The sequence below is a fragment of the Oncorhynchus kisutch genome, linkage group LG12 (assembly GCF_002021735.2).
Source record: "Oncorhynchus kisutch isolate 150728-3 linkage group LG12, Okis_V2, whole genome shotgun sequence".
In the NCBI taxonomy this organism is placed as follows: domain Eukaryota; kingdom Metazoa; phylum Chordata; class Actinopteri; order Salmoniformes; family Salmonidae; genus Oncorhynchus; species Oncorhynchus kisutch.
In genome coordinates, this window is record NC_034185.2 from 36,167,871 (window position 1) to 36,188,833 (window position 20,963).

The 20,963-nt window shown below is 41.9% G+C and overlaps 1 protein-coding gene across 3 annotated transcripts in view; it reads left to right on the forward strand.

The window, feature by feature from the left end:
- LOC109900944 (serine/threonine-protein phosphatase 2A 56 kDa regulatory subunit gamma isoform) overlaps positions 1–20,963 on the forward strand; it is a 38,669-nt gene that overhangs the window by 14,109 nt on the left and 3,597 nt on the right. For all 3 annotated transcript variants that reach the window (XM_020496857.2, XM_020496858.2, XM_020496860.2), the window contains 12 exons: positions 14,881–15,080; positions 17,412–17,522; positions 17,626–17,718; positions 17,835–17,965; positions 18,103–18,162; positions 18,269–18,377; positions 18,551–18,604; positions 18,818–18,988; positions 19,094–19,221; positions 19,393–19,494; positions 19,580–19,652; positions 20,011–20,121. In XM_020496857.2, the coding sequence (XP_020352446.1) occupies positions 14,881–15,080; positions 17,412–17,522; positions 17,626–17,718; positions 17,835–17,965; positions 18,103–18,162; positions 18,269–18,377; positions 18,551–18,604; positions 18,818–18,988; positions 19,094–19,221; positions 19,393–19,494; positions 19,580–19,652; positions 20,011–20,121 (1,343 nt within the window). The remainder of the gene's footprint in view (positions 1–14,880; positions 15,081–17,411; positions 17,523–17,625; positions 17,719–17,834; positions 17,966–18,102; positions 18,163–18,268; positions 18,378–18,550; positions 18,605–18,817; positions 18,989–19,093; positions 19,222–19,392; positions 19,495–19,579; positions 19,653–20,010; positions 20,122–20,963) is intronic.

Sequence of the window (20,963 nt, forward strand, 5' to 3'; positions counted from 1 at the left end):
AATTGATGTAATTTTGCTTCTGGGTTGACGGTATCAGAACACTGTAGATATCAACATAAATTGTCCCCTGTTAAATGTAGGCCCCACATAAGCGGAGATGAACACTTCAAGTCAGTATGTGTCGGTCTGCCTCCTGTAATAATCCTGTTTGGTTTCCTTGTTGCAATATGAGTAAATGTTTATAGATACCGTACTATGTGCTGATGGGGACACTACACTTATCTCGTTTTATTATGCACATACAGTACCAGTCAAAAGTTTGGACACCTACTCATTCAAGGTTTCTTCTTTACTTTTACTGTTTTCTACATTGTAGAATAATAGCAAAGACCATCAAACTATGACATAACATTTGGAATCATGTAGTAACCAAAGTGTTAAAACAAACAAACAAATAGCCACCCTTTGCTTTAATAACAGCTTTGCACACTTGACATTCTCTCATCCATGAGGTTGTCTCAAGGAATGCCTTTCAATTAACATGTGTGCCTTGTTAACTTGTGAAATTTCTTTCAGGGGTGGAATACAGAAGATATCCCGATTTGGTAAAATACCAAGTCCATATTATGTTAAGAACAGCTCAAATAAGCAAAGAGAAATGACAGTCCGTTAATTTTAAGACCTGGTCAGTCAATCTGGAAAAAATCTGGAAAGTTTCTTTAAGTGCGTTTGCAAAAACGATCAAGCGCTCTGATGAAACTGGTCTTCTATGAAACTGGTCTTCATGTGGCGGTTCATGAGAATAAGTTCATTATATTTGCCAGCCTGAGGAATTGCAGCCCAAATAAATGCTTCAGACTTAAATTAACAGACACATCTCAACATCAACTGTTCAGAGGAGATTGCGTGAATCAGGCCTTCGTGGTCGAATTGCTGCAAAGAAACCACTACTAAAGGAGACCAATAAGGAGACTTGCTTGGGCCAAGAATCACGAGCAATGGACATTCGACTGGAAATCTCTCTTTTGGTCTGATGAGTGCAAATTTGTGATTTTTGGTTCCAACCGCTGTGTCTTTGTGAGACGCAGAGTAGGTGAACGGATATTCTCGGCATGTGTGGTTACAACGGTGCAGCATGGAGGTGTGAGCGTGCTTTGCTGGTGGTACTGTCTGCGATTTATTTAGAATTCAAGGTACACTTAACCACCATGGCTACCACAGCATTCTGCAGCGATACGCCATGCCCATCTGGTTTGCGCTTAGTCCCACTATCATTTGTTTTTCAACAGGACAATGACCAACACACCTCCAGGCTGTGTAAGGGCTATTTGACCAAGAAAACGAGTGATGTAGTGCTGCAGCAGATGACCTGGCTGGCACAATCACGTGACCTCAACCTAATTGAGAGGGTTTGGGTTGAATTGGACCGCAGAGTGAAGAAAAAGCAGCCAACAAGTGCTCAACATATGTGGGAGCTCCTTCAAGACTGTTGGAAAGCATTCCAGGTGAAGCTGCTTGAGAGAATACCAAGAGTGCAAACTGTTATCAAGGCAACAGGTGGCTACTTCGAGAATCTAAAATTGAACATTATTTTGATTTGTTTAACCTGTTTTTGGTTGCCTCATGATTCCATATGTTATTTCATAGTTTTGATGTCTTCACTATTCTACAATGTAGAATATATTAAAAAATAAAAACCCTTGAATGAGTAGGTGTCCAGACTTTTGACTAGTACTGTAAATTATGCTAAGACACCTGCGGCCTCAGATGTCATTACATTTCTTTTGTGGGGTTAATGCATTAAGCATCAGCACTCGTTCAAATATTCATAGAAGCTAATGGCCACTGGCACTGTTGCGAATAGTTTAGTGAGACACTGCAGCAGTGACACTGCCATTTTGGCTTCGAGGTGGGGACTTGTTACTATACCTATTCATGAGAAATGCATGTATGCCATTATTTGGCTTCTAAATGGTGTAAACATTCAAAGCAGTTTGTTTAGGGAGGGCACTCCACACTTTCATATTGGCCTAAAGTATTGAGAGCAGGCACTTCTAGCCACACTACGGGGCTGTTGCAGAGAATCAGTTTAAGCTTGTTACTGGAGTTAAATGTTTTTTCAACAGACTTTCCCACTGCAAGTGCCTTGGCTGAATCTGGGTCTGTGCAACAACCACCCTTCAGATGTGCTTGTGTTCACTGGGAGTTCTGATGAAGCGGATCCTTGATCTCTTGCCTTTTACACCCGTCAAATGTTCAGATGCTTTCTCTTAAACTGTAAATGCCTGTGGGGGCATAAAGGCCATGTGCCCGTGTGTCTGTTAGCTGTGTGTGGCGCCACAGCGCATCCCTTGAATGTTTTAGGCGTGTTGAGAAACCCTAATGCTGTTGTAAGGAGAGCAGGGGTATGGTAGGCATGGAGGATCATAGGACAACCGTGTAAGCGCAACATGTGCCTCAACACACCTAACACCGGCATGTACCATAGCAGGAGCAGTGTTGGGAAACAGGAGATTGACAGGGACATGTTAGAACAGGGCTGTCAGGTAGTGTATTTTTACTTTGTGAAAAACATAGGTTTAGGCTTATGTTATGGAATTTTCCAGTTTGGCCAATCATTAGGGTTGGTGCACTACTCATATTTCATACGCAAATGTATTATATTTTGAGTGAAATGCTCGATTTGCTGTGTTCTATGATCAACAGCCCCCGTCCCAGTTTGCGCAACCTTTTCTTCAGGATTTTCTATGGGGTTGCGTCATAAAAATGGGTTCTAGTAAAAAGTATCCCATTCCATAGGGAAAAGGGTACCATTTCGGACACAGCCTCTTGGTCATGCTGTGGGAACTGGGAAAATCTGACATTGCCAGGAAGTTTTTCCCCCCCCCTCTGTGATAAGGTTGTGTGCTTGGTGTGATGTTATTGTTGAATGTTCAGTCTCCCTCCTCCAGTATCATCTGTTTTTGTGTTAGGGCTTAGCCTATCCAGCATATCTGTATACACTCTCCTACATATGTGTTTGGACAGTGAATTGACATCAAATGTTTCATGAGGTGACTGTATAGATTGTCACCTTTTTATTTAATTAACATCTCTGGGATATGCCAGGGAGAATGCAGAGTGCCAAATTCAAATAAATTACTATAAAAATCAAACTTTCATTAAATCATATGCAAGATAGCAAATTAAAGCTACACTTGTTGTGAATCCAGCCAACATGTCAGATTTCAAAAAGGCTTTTCGGCGAAAGCAAACAAGGCTAACGATCACAAATTGTCATTTTGTTCGATTAATTCTGTCTATATATATATATATACACTGCTCAAAAAAATAAAGAGAACATTTAAACAACACAATGTAACTCCAAGTCAATCACTTCTGTGAAATCAAACTGTCCACTTAGGAAGCAACACTGATTGACAAATGTCACATGCTGTTGTGCAAATGGAATAGACAACAGGTGGAAATTATAGGCAATTAGCAAGACACCCCCAATAAAGGAGTGGTTCTGCAGGTGGTGACCACAGACCACTTCTCAGTTCCTATGCTTCCTGGCTGATGTTTTGGTTACTTTTGAATGCTGGTGGTGCTTTCACTCTAGTAGTATCATGAGATGGAGTCTACAAGTGGCTCAGGTAGTGCAGCTCATCCAGGATGGCACATCAATGCGAGCTGTGGCAAGAAGGTTCACTGTTTCTGTCAGCGTAGTGTCTAGAGCATGGAGGCGCTACCAGGAGACAGGCCAGTACATCAGGAGACGTGGAGGAGGCCGTAGGAAGGAAACAACCCAGAAGCAGGACTGCTACCTCTGCCTTTGTGCAAGGAGGAGCAGGAGTAGCACTGCCAGAGCCCTGCAAAATGACCTCCAGCAGGCCACAAATGTGCATGTGTCTGCTCAAACGGTCAGAAACAGACTCCATGAGGGTGGTATGAGGGACCGACGTCCACAGGCGGGGGTTGTGCTTACAGCCCAACACCGTGCAGGACGTTTGGCATTTGCCAGAGAACACCAAGATTGGCAAATTCGCCACTGGCGCCCTGTGCTCTTCACAGATGATAGCAGGTTCACACTGAGCACATGTGACAGTCTGGAGACGCTGTGGAGAATGTTCTGCTGCCTGCAACATCCTCCAGCATGAACGCTTTGGCGGTGGGTCAGTCATCGTGTGGGGTGGCATTTCTTTGGGGGGCCGCACAGCCCTCCATGTGCTCGCCAGAGGTAGCCTGACTGCCATTAGGTACCGAGATGAGATCCTCAGACCCCTTGTGAGACCATATGCTGGTGCGGTTGGCCCTAGGTTCCTCCTAATGCAAGACAATGCTAGACCTATGGCTGGAGTGTGTCGGCAGTTCCTACAAGAGGAAGGCATTGATGCTATGGACTGGCCCGCCTGTTCCCCAGACCTGAATCCAATTGAGCACATCTGGGACATCATGTCTCGCTCCATCCACCAACGCCACGTTGCACCACAGACTGTCCAGGAGTTGGCGGATGCTTTAGTCCAGGTCTGGGAGGAGATCCCTCAGGAGACCATCCGCCACCTCATCAGGAGCATGCCCAGGCGTTGTAGGGAGGTCATACAGGCACGTAGAGGCCACGCACACTACTGAGCCTCATTTTGACTTGTTTTAAGGACATTACATCAAAGTTGGATCAGCCTGTAGTGTGGTTTTCCACTTTAATTTTGAGTGTGACTCCAAATCCAGACCTCCATGGGTTGATACATTTGATTTCCATTGATCATTTTTGTGTGATTGTTGTTGTCAGCACATTCAACTATGTAAAGAAAAAAGTATTTAATAAGAATATTTAATTCATTCAGATCTAGGATGTTATTTTAGTGTTCCCTTTTTTTTTTGAGCTGTGTGTGTGTATCCGAAATGTAAATTTATTTGGCACCTTTGATCCAGAAAAACACTGGTTCCAACTTGCTCAACGTGACTACAAAATATCTCAAGTTACCTGTAAACTTTGCCAAAACATTTTCAAACTACTTTTGTAAATTAACGTAAATAATCTATAAAATTAAAGACTGGATGATCTGTGTTCAATACAGGAAGAAAACAATCTGTAGCATGCTTTCTGGTCTCGCGCCTCTATCTAACAGTACACTTCAAATGACCCTTGTTCAAGATGGCCGTACTTCTTCATTACACAAAGGAATAACCTCAACCAATTTCTAAAGACTGACATCCAGTGGAAGCGATAGGACTTGCAAGAAGGTCCCTTAGAAATCTGGATTCCCAATGAAAACGCATTGAAAAGAGTGACTTCAATTTTTTTTTAATAATAATATATATATATATATATATATGAATGGTTTGTCCTCTGTTTCACCTGCTAAATAGGTTCTGTTATACTCAGACATGATTCAAACAGTTTTAGAAACTTCATTGTTTTCTATCCAAATCTACTAATAATATGTATATCTTATCTTCTGGGGATTGAGTAGCAGGCAGTTGAATTTGGGCATGCATTTCATCCGGATGTGAAAATACTGCCCCGTCACCAAGAAGTTAAGGGTATTGTCATAAATATCTGACTTTACTCTTTACAAATGACAGCAATTTATATATCTAGTCCCCCATTTTAAAGAAGTCATAAGTGTTTGGACAAATTTCACAAATGCTGACCACTGTTGCAAAATAAATGTACACCAGTCAAAAGTTTGGACACCTACTAATTTCAGCATTTTTAATATATCTTTACTATATTCTACATTGTAGAATAATAGTGAAGACATCAAAACGATGGAATCATGTAGTAACCAAAAGTGTTTAATCAAATCAAAATATATTTGAATTCAAAGTAGTCATTCTCTCAACCAGCTTCACCTCGAATGTTTTTCCAAACCTTTTGACTGGTACTGTACATGTTATTCAATCATTGCACCCACACTGCTCACGTCCGTCTGCGTAGCCAGGCGCTAAAATATAACTTGGTTCTATATGTGAAGCTTGTTGCGCTGAAAGTCCCACCTCTCCCATCTCCTCATTTGTTTTTAGGAGCATACACCCATGTGGGTGATTGAAAGATGAACTGAGGTCCACACTCCAGTCCAGTTAGTGGTGGTGGTGGTGGTGGTAATGCACCTTTTATAGTTGGTTGCCAACCGCCATACAAAGTCCAAAGAAGAAGCCTGAAGGAAGAGAGATTACTAAAAACGAACTGTTTACCCTTTTATCTGTGGATTAATTGTCGGAGTAGAGGACCTAGTGCATTTCAGGTAAAATAACAACCCAATGTTTACATCCCAGGACAAATGAGCTAGCAATAGCAAGCTAGCTAGCTAAATTGCCATGAATGTTTCATGTGTTTCAACCTGTCCCCAAATGAATATAGTTGGTTCAGAGTTTTTGATATTTCAACCTGCGTGTCCTGTTCGTCTGTTGGGGGTGGGCAAAATCAACATGTGCGCACGGTCTGGTCAGCATGTTAGTGTACCATATTCCTAGCACGCAATGACTACATCAAGCTTGTGACTCCACAAACTCGTTGGATACATTCGCAGTTTGTTTTAATTCTGTTTTTTTGGCATGTTTTGCGCAATAAGTACTGATCTTTAGGTTACTGGCCCAATGCTCTTAACCTGTTAGGGATGATGCAGAATCTAATCCCAGTGCAGGAACATCAATCAGCGGAAATTTCAGAGCGCCACCTATAGTTTTCGATAACTCAAACTTTCATTAAAACACACATGCAAGGTACTGAATTAAAGCTACACTCGTTGTGAATCTAGCCACCAAGTCAGATTTGTAAAATGCTTTTCGGCGAAAGCATGAGAAGCTATTATCTGATAGCATGCACCCCCCAAAATCCCAGAACGTCACCTAAACAACAGATTTTGCGGTAGCCGGCGCTACACAAAACTCATAAATAAAATATAAAACATTCATTACCTTTGACGAGCTTCTCTGTTGGCACTCCTATATGTCCCATAAACATCACAATTGGGTCTTTTTTCCCGATTTTAAATCCGTCATTGTATACCCAAAATGTCATTTCATGAAGGCCTGTCTGATCCAGGAAAATTCCTCTTTACAAGACGCAACGTCACTTTTTAAAATTACAAAAGTTGCCTATAAACTTTTACAAATCACTTCAAACTACTTTTCTAAACCAACTTTAGGTATTAATAAACGTTAATAATCTATCAAATTGATCACGGGGTGATCTGTATTCGATAGCAGCAAGTCTTGAAATCATACTCCATGTTTTCACTTTCATAACATCCTGCGGTGAGCCCCAAGAAAGGAAGTGCCTATACGTCATCTAACCAAGGATAAAGCAGCCAAAAAATGCCAGTACTGGCGACATCGTGTGGAAGCTGTAGGCATTGTAATGGGGACCTCGTTTTTTTGTCTGTTGCCTTAGACAATACATTGACTGGCGGATGAATATTTTTTGTGTGTTTTTGGAGAACAGTTTTCCCTGGGATTTTTACTCCTAAACACGTTCTGTTATAGCCACAGACACGATTTAACCTCTCTGAACTACTGATACCGTATCCGGGAGCGTAACTACAACCTCAGGCTCATTACCATAACGCAACGTTAACGATTTCTCAAAATTGCAAATGAAATGAAATTAATATGCCTGCTCTCAAGCTTAGCCTTTTCTTAACAACACTGTCATCTCAGATTTTCAAAATATGCTTTTGAACCATAGCAAATCAATCATTTGTGTAAGAGTGATAATGGCTGCCGTAGCATTTAGCGTAGCATTAGCGTAGCATTTAGCACATAACATTTTCACAAAAACCAGCAAAGTAATCAAATAAAATAATTTACCTTTGAAGAACTTCAGATGTTTCAATGAGGAGACTCTCAGTTACATAGCAGATGTCCAGTTTTTCCTGAAAGATTCTTTGTGTAGGACAAATTGCTCCGTTTTGTTACTACACATTTGGCTACCGAACCGAAAATTCAGTCACCAAAACGTCGAACTTTTTTCCGAATTAACTCCATAATATCGACCGAAACATGGCAAACGTTGTTTGAATCAATCCCCAAGGTGTTTTTTCACATCTCTTCATTGATATGCCGTTCGTGGAAGCATGGTTTGTCTCTGAATTCCATGGAAAAATACCAGCACCTGAGTTTTGCGCATCAATTTCCACGCAGGACACCGTGCGGGACACTTGGAAAATGTAGTCTCTTATGGTCAATCTTCCAATGATATGCCTGCAAATACGTCACAATGCTCCAGACCCCTTGGGGAAACGATAGAAAGGGCAGGCTCATTCCTGTCCCATTCACAGCCATATAAGGAGATTATGCAAATTGGTGCCTCAGAAATCCTGTTCATTTCCTGGTTGCAGAAACATCTTGGTTTCGCCTGTAGCATGAGTTCTGGGGCACTCACAGTGAAAATCTTTGCAGTTCTGGAAATGTCAGTGTCTTCTTTCCAAAGCTACCAATTCCATGCATAGTCGAGCATCTTTTTGTGACGATATATTGCGCTTAAAACGGGAACGTCTTTTTATCCAAAAATGAAATAGCGCCCCCGTAGGCTTAAGAGGTTAACCAGTTTTAGAGACTTCAGAGTGTTTTCTATACACACATACTTATCATGCATATACTATATTCCTGGCATGAGTAGCAGGACGTTGAAATGTTGCGCGATTTTTTTTTTACAAAAGCTGCGAAAATTCGCATCATCCCTAACAAGTTTTAACTGCTAGGCTACCTGCCGCCAGGGTCCCTCTAACTTTCTCACTCATCACCATTCACGATTGTCATTGTTATCTGTATTCATGGTAGGAACCACATTCATGCTTACATACAATAAAAATGACTCAAATGACACCATTATTTATCGTTCACTTCCTATTGGACAAAACATAATCTGAAACACAACCAAAACAAGCTTGTAGAGTCACAAGCTTGATAGTCATTGTGTGTAAGGAATATGGGACCAAATAATACATGGTTTACTACTTTAATAAATACTTATACATTTTCAAATGGGGGATTAGATGTATAAAGTGCTTTTGTTTCTAAACAGTAAAGCACTGATGTATGAAAATTCTGGAGTTTAGAGCCATATTTAAATATTAGTGTCACTGTCCAAATACATAGGTAGTGTAGATGCCTTGATCTCCATTAACTTTGTGTGTCAGAACAGAACAGGGTTCCATCTTGGATAACTGCATCTTCAAGTCTAAGCTAGCCAGGCATGGTTAGGCTACCCATCATGCGAGTGTAGTTTAGCCAAAAACAACAACAACTTATTGCTATCTGTGGGATTAGAATTGTCATCTGTGGCCATATGTATCAAGTGCTGGTCTATCTATCATCGGGGCCCACTGTCCATAAATTTGTGATCTAAAAGGTACAACTCATCCTAGAGCAGCGCTCCTGGTCTCTTGCCTGTCTCAGTGGTGATGGTGATGCATAGATAGAAGTAGTCAGATACAGGTGGGTCAGTAAAGCACTAACCTACGCTGACAAGTTGGGAAAAAATGAACGGCAGACATTTCATAAAGAAACATTTGTCTACTTGAACAGGTTAAAAGCAACATTCTGAGTGGTTTACCAGAATGCACTGTCTGAGGCCACGGGAAACCCATGTCAGACTGCATCTGTGTCCTCTGCAGATTGGCATGGCTGTGTAGTGTACGAGGCTGCTTTGTTCTAAACCTTGATTTCTGTCCGGCTGTTTTTGTGGTCGGTCATCACATGCACAGAAGGCTGCTGCTCGGCAATGATGAGTGTGCAATAGCTAGCTATCTACATGAGGTGAGCGTTCATCCAGAAAAATGAGACTGATAACGAATGGCTATTTGTGAGTTAATGGTTCTGTGGTGGCTGTCACGCTCTGTTCTCCTGGAGCATGATTGAAAGTGTTTTACATTTTGTATTCATTCAGCAAGCACTGTTGTCAGGAGTGCCTCAGGGTCTGAGACTGCCTACTATTAGAGTATCAATCATTTGCTCATTCCCGTTCTGTGCATGTTATTTTACACTTTTTTAGGAAGCTGCTGCCCACCCTCCCCCTCATCACATTTCTTATGTATCTGCTGCTCAACCTCCCCCTTCACGTTTCTCTCTTTACTCACCGTCTTCTGAACCTTCAACCAATTTGATCAACATGATGTAGCCTATGTTTCTGCCTCAAATTTCTGAACAACAGAAATAAAAACCCAGCGGCTATTTGAATTGACCTTCCAAAAATAAATACGTTTTGTAGGGGGATTTAGGCTACAACCTTCTCTGTTGTAACTAAGGATATTGCAGTAGCATAATATCCTTAGTCTACATATTGTTTTGCCACAAAGTAATCTGTTTTAAGCACTAGTGTTGTACTTTAGGGCTGGGAAATGCCAGGGACCTCACGAAACGATATCATGATACTTGGGTGTGATGTGTTGCGATGGTGTTTATGGGATTAGCACAGCAAATAACACCACAGAGCTAGTGTGATGGCCACATTGTTTACATCAAAAGTTAGTGGGGTATTTACTGCTGCTTGTTATCAACACCTCGTCAATCAGCACTTCGTCTGCTTCCTCCAAAATGCAACTATATTTTGCCCAGGTGTATTTACCACTTAGTTTCTATTAACACTAGAAAAGTCTGGTCTCTTTGTAGCCCCGTTGAGGCCAATGAGTAGTCATTTTTACTCAACATTCTAATAGTAATAAATAATAGTAATAAATACATTTCATGTATGCTACGGGTAGAATAATATTTTGCTTGTGTTTATGAAGGTCTTGGGTAACAAGGAAAAAATCAATCTTGACTACCATTCATCAGTTTGTTACTGTACGCTGTTTGTTGCCGTGTGCTCACTTGTGGAGCGCATGGAACATAGAGTTACTTGGCAAAGTGTTTTGGAAATCTCAATATGCTCTTTCTGATACTATATATAAATGTAACCATTTTACCTGCATGTGATGTTTCGATTGACATGTCCTCTTAACTGCTTATAACACATTGTTTGTGATATTGAAATTCTAACATGCGTGTGTTAAATAGAGTCAAGGATGGTGGGGACATAAATACATTTTAAATGTTAAATTAATATTGGGTCAAAATGAGCCCTTTGGCCTTCATAGTGTTAAAATAAAAACGTACTGTAGTTTTAACTTCTTGGTGACAGGGGGAAGTATTGAGTAGCTTGGCTGAATAAGGTGCCCATAGTAAACTGCCTGCTACTCTGTCCCTGATGCTAATATATGCATATTATTAGTAGTATTGGATAGAAAACACTCGGAAGTTTCTAAAACTGTTTGAATGATGTCTGTGAGTATAACAAAACTCATATGGCAGGTGAAAACCTGAGAAATCAGCCTCGATCTCAGTGACGCGCATTCACATGAGGTAGCTCTCGTTCCATAGCTTTTCTACAGACTTGTATTTTCATCAACATTTATGATGAGTATTTCTGTAAATTGATGTGGCTCTCTGCACAATCACCGCATGTTTTAGAACTACTGAACCTAACGCGCCAATGTAAAAGGAGATTTTTTTGGGGTATAAATATGCACTTTAGCGAACAAAACATACATGAAGTCCTATGAGTGTCATCTGATGATCATCAAAGGTTAGTGATTAATTTTATCTATTTGTGCTTTTTGTGACTCCTCTCTTTGGCTGGAAAAATGACTGGGTTTTTCTGTGAGTTGGTGACCTAACAATCGTTTGTGGAGCTTTCGCTGTAAAGCCTTTTTGAAATCACACTGTGGCTGGAATAACGATAATTTTTATCTTAAATGGTGTAAAATACTTGGATGCTTGAGGAATTTTAATTTAGATTTTTGTTGTTTTGAATTTGGCGCTCTGCACTTTCACTGGCTGTTGGCGAGGTGGTGTGATACCGTCCCTCATAACCTCTCTGGGATAATGAACCGCTAGCTTGCTCTAGTCATGTATTATCGACCAGGGTAGCCCAGTGGTTAGTGTTGGACTAGTAACCGAAAGGTTGCAAGTTCAAATCCCCGAGCTGACAAGATACAAATCTGTCGTTCTGCCCCTGAACAGGCAGTTAACCCACTGTTCCTAGGCCGTCATTGAAAATAAGAATTTGTTCTTAACTGACTTGCCTAGTTAAATAAAGGTAAAATAAAAAATTACGAGACCTAGACAGTGGTTTGTTTACAGTAAAGCTAGACTGTACAGATGCTAGCACTGACGCCTTGTGGTGTTCATTTTGAACTGCGCACAAGGATGGTACATAATATTAACTTTATTTCAAGCAGCATTTGGCGATTTTTATTTATTTTATTTTTTTGTATTTTGCCACCCTAAAGTTGCCACCCTAAAGTGCCACATTTCATGACACTCACCTGTCTCTTACAATGAGAGAATATTTGAAATAGACAAGATGGTGGTGTACACGTTGTTTGATTTACTTCATGGGGCAAATATGTATTTATTTTAGTAACAGAGCATTTTCTAAGTTAAAATGGGCCCCCTGCAACTGGACATGGACATTGAGACTCCTGTTTCTGTGAATTGAGAACAAAGATAATATCGCCAATACCAGGTTAGTTGAAACATCTGACGTTTTGTGTAGGCAAACCTGTAACTCCCAGTTTAATGGATACCAACATTGTGGGGTTAAATCACATTATCTGGCTTTAACATCTGTAGCAAGGGTAGGGCTTGCACAAATATATTTCATGACTGCATGTACAGTAGCTGGCGAAGTCAAATCGGTTATTCTTCCACACAGTTAGCCTCATAAAATGAAAAACACACACACACACACACATCTTTCCAATATCAGCCTTTTTCTTTTTTAAATTATCATCAAATGATTCCTACACACTTTACCTTAGATGTGAGTGCTTTTACTACGTCTAATATCATTTTAAAATGGAGAACTGTTTACATTTAGTTGAGAACTGTGAGAATTGATTAGTCCTGTTTCAGTATAGAAATGACAAGCCACATGCATTGCACATGCCCACAAGGGCAATACTAATCCCATCAGTTAAATTACCATAAAATTCACTATACTGAAGTCAAAGAATGAACACTTTCATATCATGCAAAGACCACCACCTACAGTGTTCGGCCACTTGAATTTTTCCACATTTTGTTACGTTTGTCTTATTCTTCTAAAGTTAATTAAATAAAACGATTTCCTCATCTATCTACACACACTACCCCATAATGACAAAGCAAAAACAGGTTTTTATAATGTTTAGCAAATGTATTACAAATAATAAACACCACCTTATTTACGTAAGTATTTAGACCCTAGAAATTGAGCTCAGGTGCTTCCTGTTTCCATTGATCATCCTTGATGTTTCTACAACTTGGAGTCCACCTGTGGTCAATTCAATTTATTGGACATATAATTTGGGAAGGCACACCTGTCTACATAAGGTCCCCACAGTGGATGTCAGAGCAAAAACCAAGCCGTGAGATCAAAGGAATTGTCCGTAGAGCACTGAGACAGGATTGTGTCGAGACATCTGGGGAAGGGTAACGGGACATTTCTGCAGCATTGAAGGTCCCCAAGAACATAATGAGAATGTTTTTCAGGGCAGGGACTGGGAGACTAGTCAGAATCAAGGGAAAGATGAGCGGAGCAAATGGGGAGAGATCCTTGATAAACCTGCTCCAGAGCGCTCAGGACCTTAGACTGGGGCGAAGGTTCACCTTCCAACAGGACAATGATTCTAAGCACCCATCCAAGACCACACAGAAGTGGCTTCGGGACAAGTCTCTGAATGTTCTTCAGTGGCCCAGCCAGAGCCCGGACTTGAACCCGATCAAACATCTCTGGAGAGACCTGGAAATAGCTGTGCAGCAACACTCCCTATCTAACCTGAGGATCTGCAGAGAAGAATGGGAGGAAGTCCCCAATTACAGGTGTGCCAAGCTTGTAGCGTCATACCCAAGAATACTCCAGACTAATCGCTGCCCAAAGTGCTTCAACAAGTACTGAGTAAAGGGTCTGAATACTTATGCAAATGTGATATTTCAGTTGATTTAAATTGCAAACATTTCTAAACCATTTTTTGCTTTGTCATTGCGGGGTATTTTTTAGATTGATGGGGAAATTATTTATTTGTATTTATTTACAAGAAAAAGGGGGGCAGCTCTTGGGAACTGTGGGGAGGATATTGGCCTGGCGGTTGGGAGCTTTGGCCAGTGGCTGATGGTTCGGGTCCTTGTTTTTGACCTTGTGGGAGATCTGTCTACGTGCCCTTGAGCAGGGCGTTGACCCTGGTTGCTTCTGTGTGTCGCTCTGATGTGAGTCTGTTAGATGACTAATGTGATGTAGTTGTTGAGCGCTTTCACTGCAAGTATGTTTTAAATAATAATAAAACATTTTGAAAAACTTACCGTGTGCTACACGTCATCCTGGCGCCGCAACCTCCTGCGGCTAACGTTACTATCTGTGCAGGCACTGCATCCCGCTGCCATTCTTCTTTGGGAAATCTTAACTTTTTAATTTTGAAAAGTGGATTCCTTCCCGGTCGTAAGGATGATCCCACCTGTGAATAATATGGTCAATTGCACATTTTGACCTTGAAAACAACTAGACTGTTTACACACCAGCAGTTCTTTGGGTTCCAGGAATTACTTCTGCTGCTCCTCAAAGCAATTAAAAGATGTACAGTTATGCTGCCATATCGTAACCTTAATTGCTGGAAAATAACACTTTGACTGCTTGTCTGCCCCCCTGCTTTGACCATGTTTGCAATGAAAAAATAACATTGCTGCTTCGACTACCTGTCTGTCTTGCTTGTGTTTTGATATGCTGCTTTTAGCTTGCCTAAATAGCTGCATGTACTCCCTTCTGAAAAAACATGAAATCACTATATTGGATCCCCAGCCTCTCCATTTCATTATTTTGCCTACAGCCTGTGCTGCAAATTTGTTTGTTCTTCGTATTTTGTCAAGCAGTGAAAAGGAATTTCCTTCGTGAGGCGACAACCTATGAATCTGACTCTCTCTCTCTCTCTCTCCCCCTCCTAGATGTCCCTGCGGCGGAGCAGGAGAAGCTGTTTGTCCAGAAGCTGCGTCAGTGCTGTGTCCTCTTTGACTTTTTGTCGGATCCTCTGAGCGACCTGAAATGGAAGGAGGTGAAGCGGGCTGCACTCAGCGAGATGGTGGAGTACATCACCCACAATAGGAACGTCATCACAGAGCCCATCTACCCAGAGGTGGTGCATGTGGTCAGTAGACACACAGTGGACAAGGCCTTGCCTCATGCACTTACAAATGCCTATCTTGCCGTTTCCCTTCCATACTGATTGTGTGGTGAACATAGGACTAGTCACAACGACATTGACTCTGTCCTCATAAACTATGCTATGGTCACCAGAGACAACCCAGTGTTCCCCTAGAGGTCTTGTCCTGGGTCAGGTGTAGGTAGACCTAATAAGCCCCTCATGCAAACAAATATTTTGTGTATTGTTCTGTCTCTGGCTTTATTCACGTCAAAACCCTGCCATCCTCAATCAAAAAAGCTATAAACCATTTCAATCAATTCAACTGTCAGAAGCTATTATAAAAATAAATTGTTGAGGTTGCAGGTTATTTCAGTTCTATTTAGATATTGTATTTTGGTTCCTGAGGCATAGGGAATGGGACGTGCCTATCAGATGAACTGTGAACCCAGGGTATGACAAAATAAAATTGCTTTAAGGCATCTGCATGCTTCCCAGCCCAAACAGTTCAGAAGAGTGCGTTCATATATTATGGTGACGTTTTGGACTTCGGTGAAGTTTGGTGCTGACATCCTACTCCCTTTCGTCGGTGATTGGTCAACAGTAGGGATTCTTCAGTCTTTGTTGTCATTCAACGAGAGAAGACCTCGTTCTCATGCACATTTTTTCATTGAGAAATACTGCACCATGTAACATTAATCAGATGTAAAAATGCGTGATTTAAGATCTAAATGGCAAAAACGTCAAAATGATTGACAGATTTCTTGAGTTGTCATAGATTAATAATGACTATTTTAAGGAAGTGTACACTGGCTACGGTCTCTCAGAAAGGACAAACAGTACTTGCTGCTTTTTTTCTAGTTTCTCAAGCCAAGGTCTTTTTAAGGGAGTATGTGAGCACACTCGTTCGGTTTGCCTAGCCGACTTCGGTTAGCCGCCAGCTGAATTGAAGCATACTGAAGCCTTTACACTCACTGGACTTAAATCTTATCGGTTAGCTCTAGGCCTCTTATCTACCAGTATTAACTTGCTAGCTGTTATCAGCCAAGGGCTACTACTGTGGCCTGAATCTGTTTCAGTCCACATAGTTAACAAAAAATCGAATTGGTGTTCGTCATCATGGGTTCACCTACCTCTAACAGATATAGCCTCCTCGTTGTCCCCTCAGTTCAGCCCTGGTTAGCAGGCCAGACCACTACTACCTGTAGCTGAGTGAATGAAATACTGATTCTGTGGGGTAGTCTAAATGTAAATGAGTCCAGTGTGGACATGGCTGCAGATGTTAAGTGCTGCATGCGTGCCTGTCAGCCAGCCAGGTCTGAATTAAAGCCTTTGATGTTTATCAAAGCAGGCCTCAATGCTACGCAGGAAACCGAGGATGATCGAGGTGCAAATGTTCCCCTATTCTCCTGATCCTGTCTCTATTTGATCAGTGCAGCAGAAAATGCAAGGCTGCTGCCAAATCGGCATAACAATGTTCTTGGTTTACTTTAGTTCTCCCCTTCTTGCCCCTTCACTTTGAAGTGTTCACTGCTTTTAACATCAAAGTATGGAGAGGGATGGATGAAGCGCACTGTAAAAGGTGTTCTTTATGGTTATAATAGGCCACAACGGACAGCTCTTTGATAAGTGCGCTATTGTTAGACGTATTAGCTTCAGATTGGTAAAGCACTCCCTGTTCATGTGCCTTGGTGGTCCATTAGACTGACAGTGACACACTCGGGGAAAATAAAATGGGTTCTCAGAACGTAAACATTGACAAGTGAGTGCACGCTAACCTCAGGCCTGCAAGGGGTGTGGCGGGATGTAGTTTTCTTTAAGAGGTGAGAAAAGGCTGTGAGATAAAGAGAAGCCTGCGTCTACTCTGACGGAGTGATGAGGGATGTCTGCTGCTTATTCGTTATGGGAGATTGAGAGACAGTTGCTTTCTTTTCACCAATCTAGGCTACTTGATTTTTTTTGACAGAGCTGGAGAGCGAGAGGCCAGGTAAATGTCATCTTGACGGTCGTGTCATTTCTTCCTCCTCTGTCTAGTCTGCAGCAGTAGTGGTTTGTGCTTCATCTTTTGGCTGCATTGACAAAATGTTTTGAAATCTAAAAATGAGCACATAAATGAACAGGAATAAACAGGCTGATGGGTGAAGAGGTCCGATGAAAGTCTGTACCGATATCTTCTATTTAGTTTGATACACATTCATCAAAATGTCTGTTTTCACGTTTGCCGGAGTTGGTTTGAAAGCTAATCTTTGACCCCTGTCATGATTATTTTTTTCAATAGCTCTGATGGTGGTAATGTGTGGCGTTCTGTGTAGTGACTTGTCTGTCTCTGTCCTTCAGTTTGCAGTGAACATGTTCAGGACATTGCCTCCATCGTCCAACCCCACAGGGGCGGAGTTTGACCCGGAGGAGGATGAGCCCACGCTAGAGGCAGCGTGGCCACACCTACAGGTACACACACACACACACACACACACACACACACACACACACGTGAATGAACACACACTGTTTCATACCAGTGATGTGTACATCTCTGCTCCTCTTTCTCCAGCTCGTCTACGAGTTCTTCCTCCGGTTTCTAGAGTCTCCAGACTTTCAACCAAATGTAGCCAAGAAGTATATCGACCAGAAATTTGTAATGCAGGTAAGCACGGGTCCTTTCTCACTGGAAGTAAAGCAACATGGGATGTGATCTTGTCTGTGTGGGACTGTCTGTGTGTTGTGAACAGGTGTTGTAAGGTCACTGTGTTGTCTCCACAGCTATTGGACCTGTTTGACAGTGAAGACCCCAGGGAAAGGGACTTTCTAAAGACCACTCTGCATCGCATCTATGGCAAGTTCCTGGGCCTGAGAGCGTACATCAGGAAACAGATAAATAACATATTTTATAGGTGAGTAAATAGCCCTAATAGAGCACTGTGAGATTAGTTATATGTTGGCAATGTTTTTAAATGACCATTAATTTCACTAGTCTGTTTCGCTTGGGTCTTTGGTAATTTTAATTGATAGAACTGTCATTTCTTCGCAGCTTCATTTATGAAACGGAACATCATAATGGAATAGCAGAGTTATTGGAAATATTAGGAAGGTATGTCAATTTGTAATTATTTCAAATAGCTTTTGTGCCTACGTTGTTTTCCAATCTCCCCTTATTAGATTTGCTGATCACAACCCTTTTGTCTTTCTGTTTGCAGCATAATCAATGGGTTTGCCTTACCGTTGAAAGAGGAGCACAAGATATTCCTGTTGAAGGTGTTGCTGCCTTTACACAAAGTCAAGTCCCTTAGTGTCTATCACCCGCAGGTATAGCATCTAGACCCATTACTGTTAAAGAAGCCTTAGGCCTACTTTAGAACAAAACCTTTTGATATAGACCTACAGTGTTATAGGCTGGAATACATGTTAATTCCAGTTCTAGTCAGCGTTGTTAACATGATAGTTGTAGTTAATATGCTCTTTTGTGTCTGTCTTTCTAGCTGGCGTACTGTGTGGTGCAGTTTCTAGAGAAGGACAGCACCCTCACGGAACCGGTAAGACCTCTTCCAGTTCGCTGGGCAAGAATCACCAGTCCCCAGTACACTGTTTGAGATTAGTACATTGCTCCAATGCTGGTTCAGTTATCATGTGTAAATCATCTCCATAGGCAGTGATGGCTCTGTTAAAGTACTGGCCAAAGACCAACAGCTCTGTGTGTGACTAGTTAGTGCAGTGTTAAAGTATGGCTCTACTCTTCTCGCCTACAGACAGTGATGGCTCTGTTGAAGTACTGGCCAAAGACCCACAGTCCAAAGGAGGTGATGTTCCTCAACGAGCTGGAGGAGATTTTGGATGTCATCGAACCCTCTGAGTTTGTCAAGGTCATGGAGCCCCTTTTCAGACAGCTGGCCAAGTGTGTGTCCAGCCCACACTTCCAGGTGTGTTATGTTGTTTGCTCAAGTGTTGTGTGTTGCGTGCTTGTGCGTGTGTTAGTGGTTATGTGTGCTAAGACGTTACCTGACCAATGATTCCTCATGTGTCAGGTGGCAGAGAGAGCGCTGTACTACTGGAACAACGAGTACATCATGAGTCTGATCAGTGACAATGCCGCCAGAATCCTCCCTATCATGTTCCCCTCGCTCTACCGCAACTCCAAGACCCACTGGAACAAGTGAGTCACTCTGCTAACAACTAACTACCACTATGGAGCTTGCCTCTCTTTCTGCCTAGCGGTTTTCCGCCCTATTATAAGAAAGTTAACAACCGTATGTTTTATTGTTATGCATTTCTGGGTTCATACGAATTTGTGTCTGCGTGTCTCTCTGCATGTCTGTGTGTACAGGACGATCCACGGTCTGATCTACAACGCCCTGAAGCTCTTCATGGAGATGAACCAGAAGCTATTCGACGACTGCACACAGCAGTTCCGAGCAGAGAAGAACAAGTAAGAAGCTTTAAACTTACAACATCCACCCACGTGTTGCCCATGACTCTGAAATGACTGTTCCCCTGTCGTCGTGTGTGCGCAGAGAGAAGGCCAAGTGGAAAGAGCGAGAAGAAGCGTGGGTGAAGATCGAGAATCTGGCCAAGTCCAATCCTCAGGTGAGCATGCATCGTCACTATTCGTCTCTATTCGTCTCTGTGCGGGCATGTTACTCCAGCCCCGGTGTCTCTTCCCCTCTCAACCCAGTAGTACTGCACCTAGTCCCCCATCTCAGGACAGAACAGCCCAGGCAGCAACAGATAAATGGATGTACGCTATGGCTGTACTCTGTATTGCTCAGAGCCCAACAACCACTTAGCAGAACTGGACACACAGCCATCATATATTTTGACCAAATTATCTAAACAAGGTATATTTATTATCTTTGGTTCTGGGAGTCCTTCACCTCTTTCTCTTGCTGGTTTTACTTCCTGGTGTCTCATTATAATCCTCCTCCCTTTCACTCTCCATGTTTAGTTCCTGGTGTACGTGGACCAGTCAGGCCTGGGTAGTCCCATGGAGACAGATGGACCAATGATAGAGGACTTCAACATGCTGAAGAAGACTATAGAGGAAGAGGCCACACAGGTACTGTGGGTGTGGGACTGTGTGTTCCTTTCCTGCCGATCACCTCCATGCTGTTGTGTGTTCACGTGAACGTCCAGAGCAGTGTCTTCCTCACTGTGTGAAATGTAGCACCAGTGTGACATTAGTAGAACTAATCTTGTGGATCCTCTCACACCTTGTTGCAGTTTTTAAATGTGTGGAACAGGAGCAGGGTAGCATGGGCCCTGGTCAAAAGTAGTTCACTACGTGGGGAATAGTGTGCAATTTGGGACGTAGTCTAGGTTGTAGGTGAAGAACAGGTTCAGGGAGAGGGCTGAGTGCCGCACTTATTGACAGGATCAGATATAGGCAGGCTCACATTTCAAAGGCAGTGGAGAGCTTACATTAATTAATTAATTAAACACTGTACTCCAGTGTACACCCTACAGCAGTTGTTTTCAACCTGTGGTCCGCAGGGGTACTGCAAGTGGTATACAAATTATTATATAAAAAAATAATGTTTTTCTTCCAAAAAATATGTTTGGAGTATTAATAGTATTATAAACTTTTTTACATATCACAATGCACATTTGTTTATTCTAATAATAATAAGCCTTTAATTTGTTACATTCAACGCAAATATTTACAAAATATGACTGCCAAAATATTTTATGTAAAAAAATATATATATGTTTGACTCGTCGAATGATTGTCCTCGAGAGCTTTTGACAGTGATTTGGTGGTCCCCGGAAAAGGCTGAGAACCGCTGTCCTACAATGCACAGCATAGTGTACACTTCCTACTAGACTACTACATGTCTAGGAGGGTTTAGTGATCACTGATGGATTGGGCTGAGTTAGCGATACAGTATGAATCACTTTGAG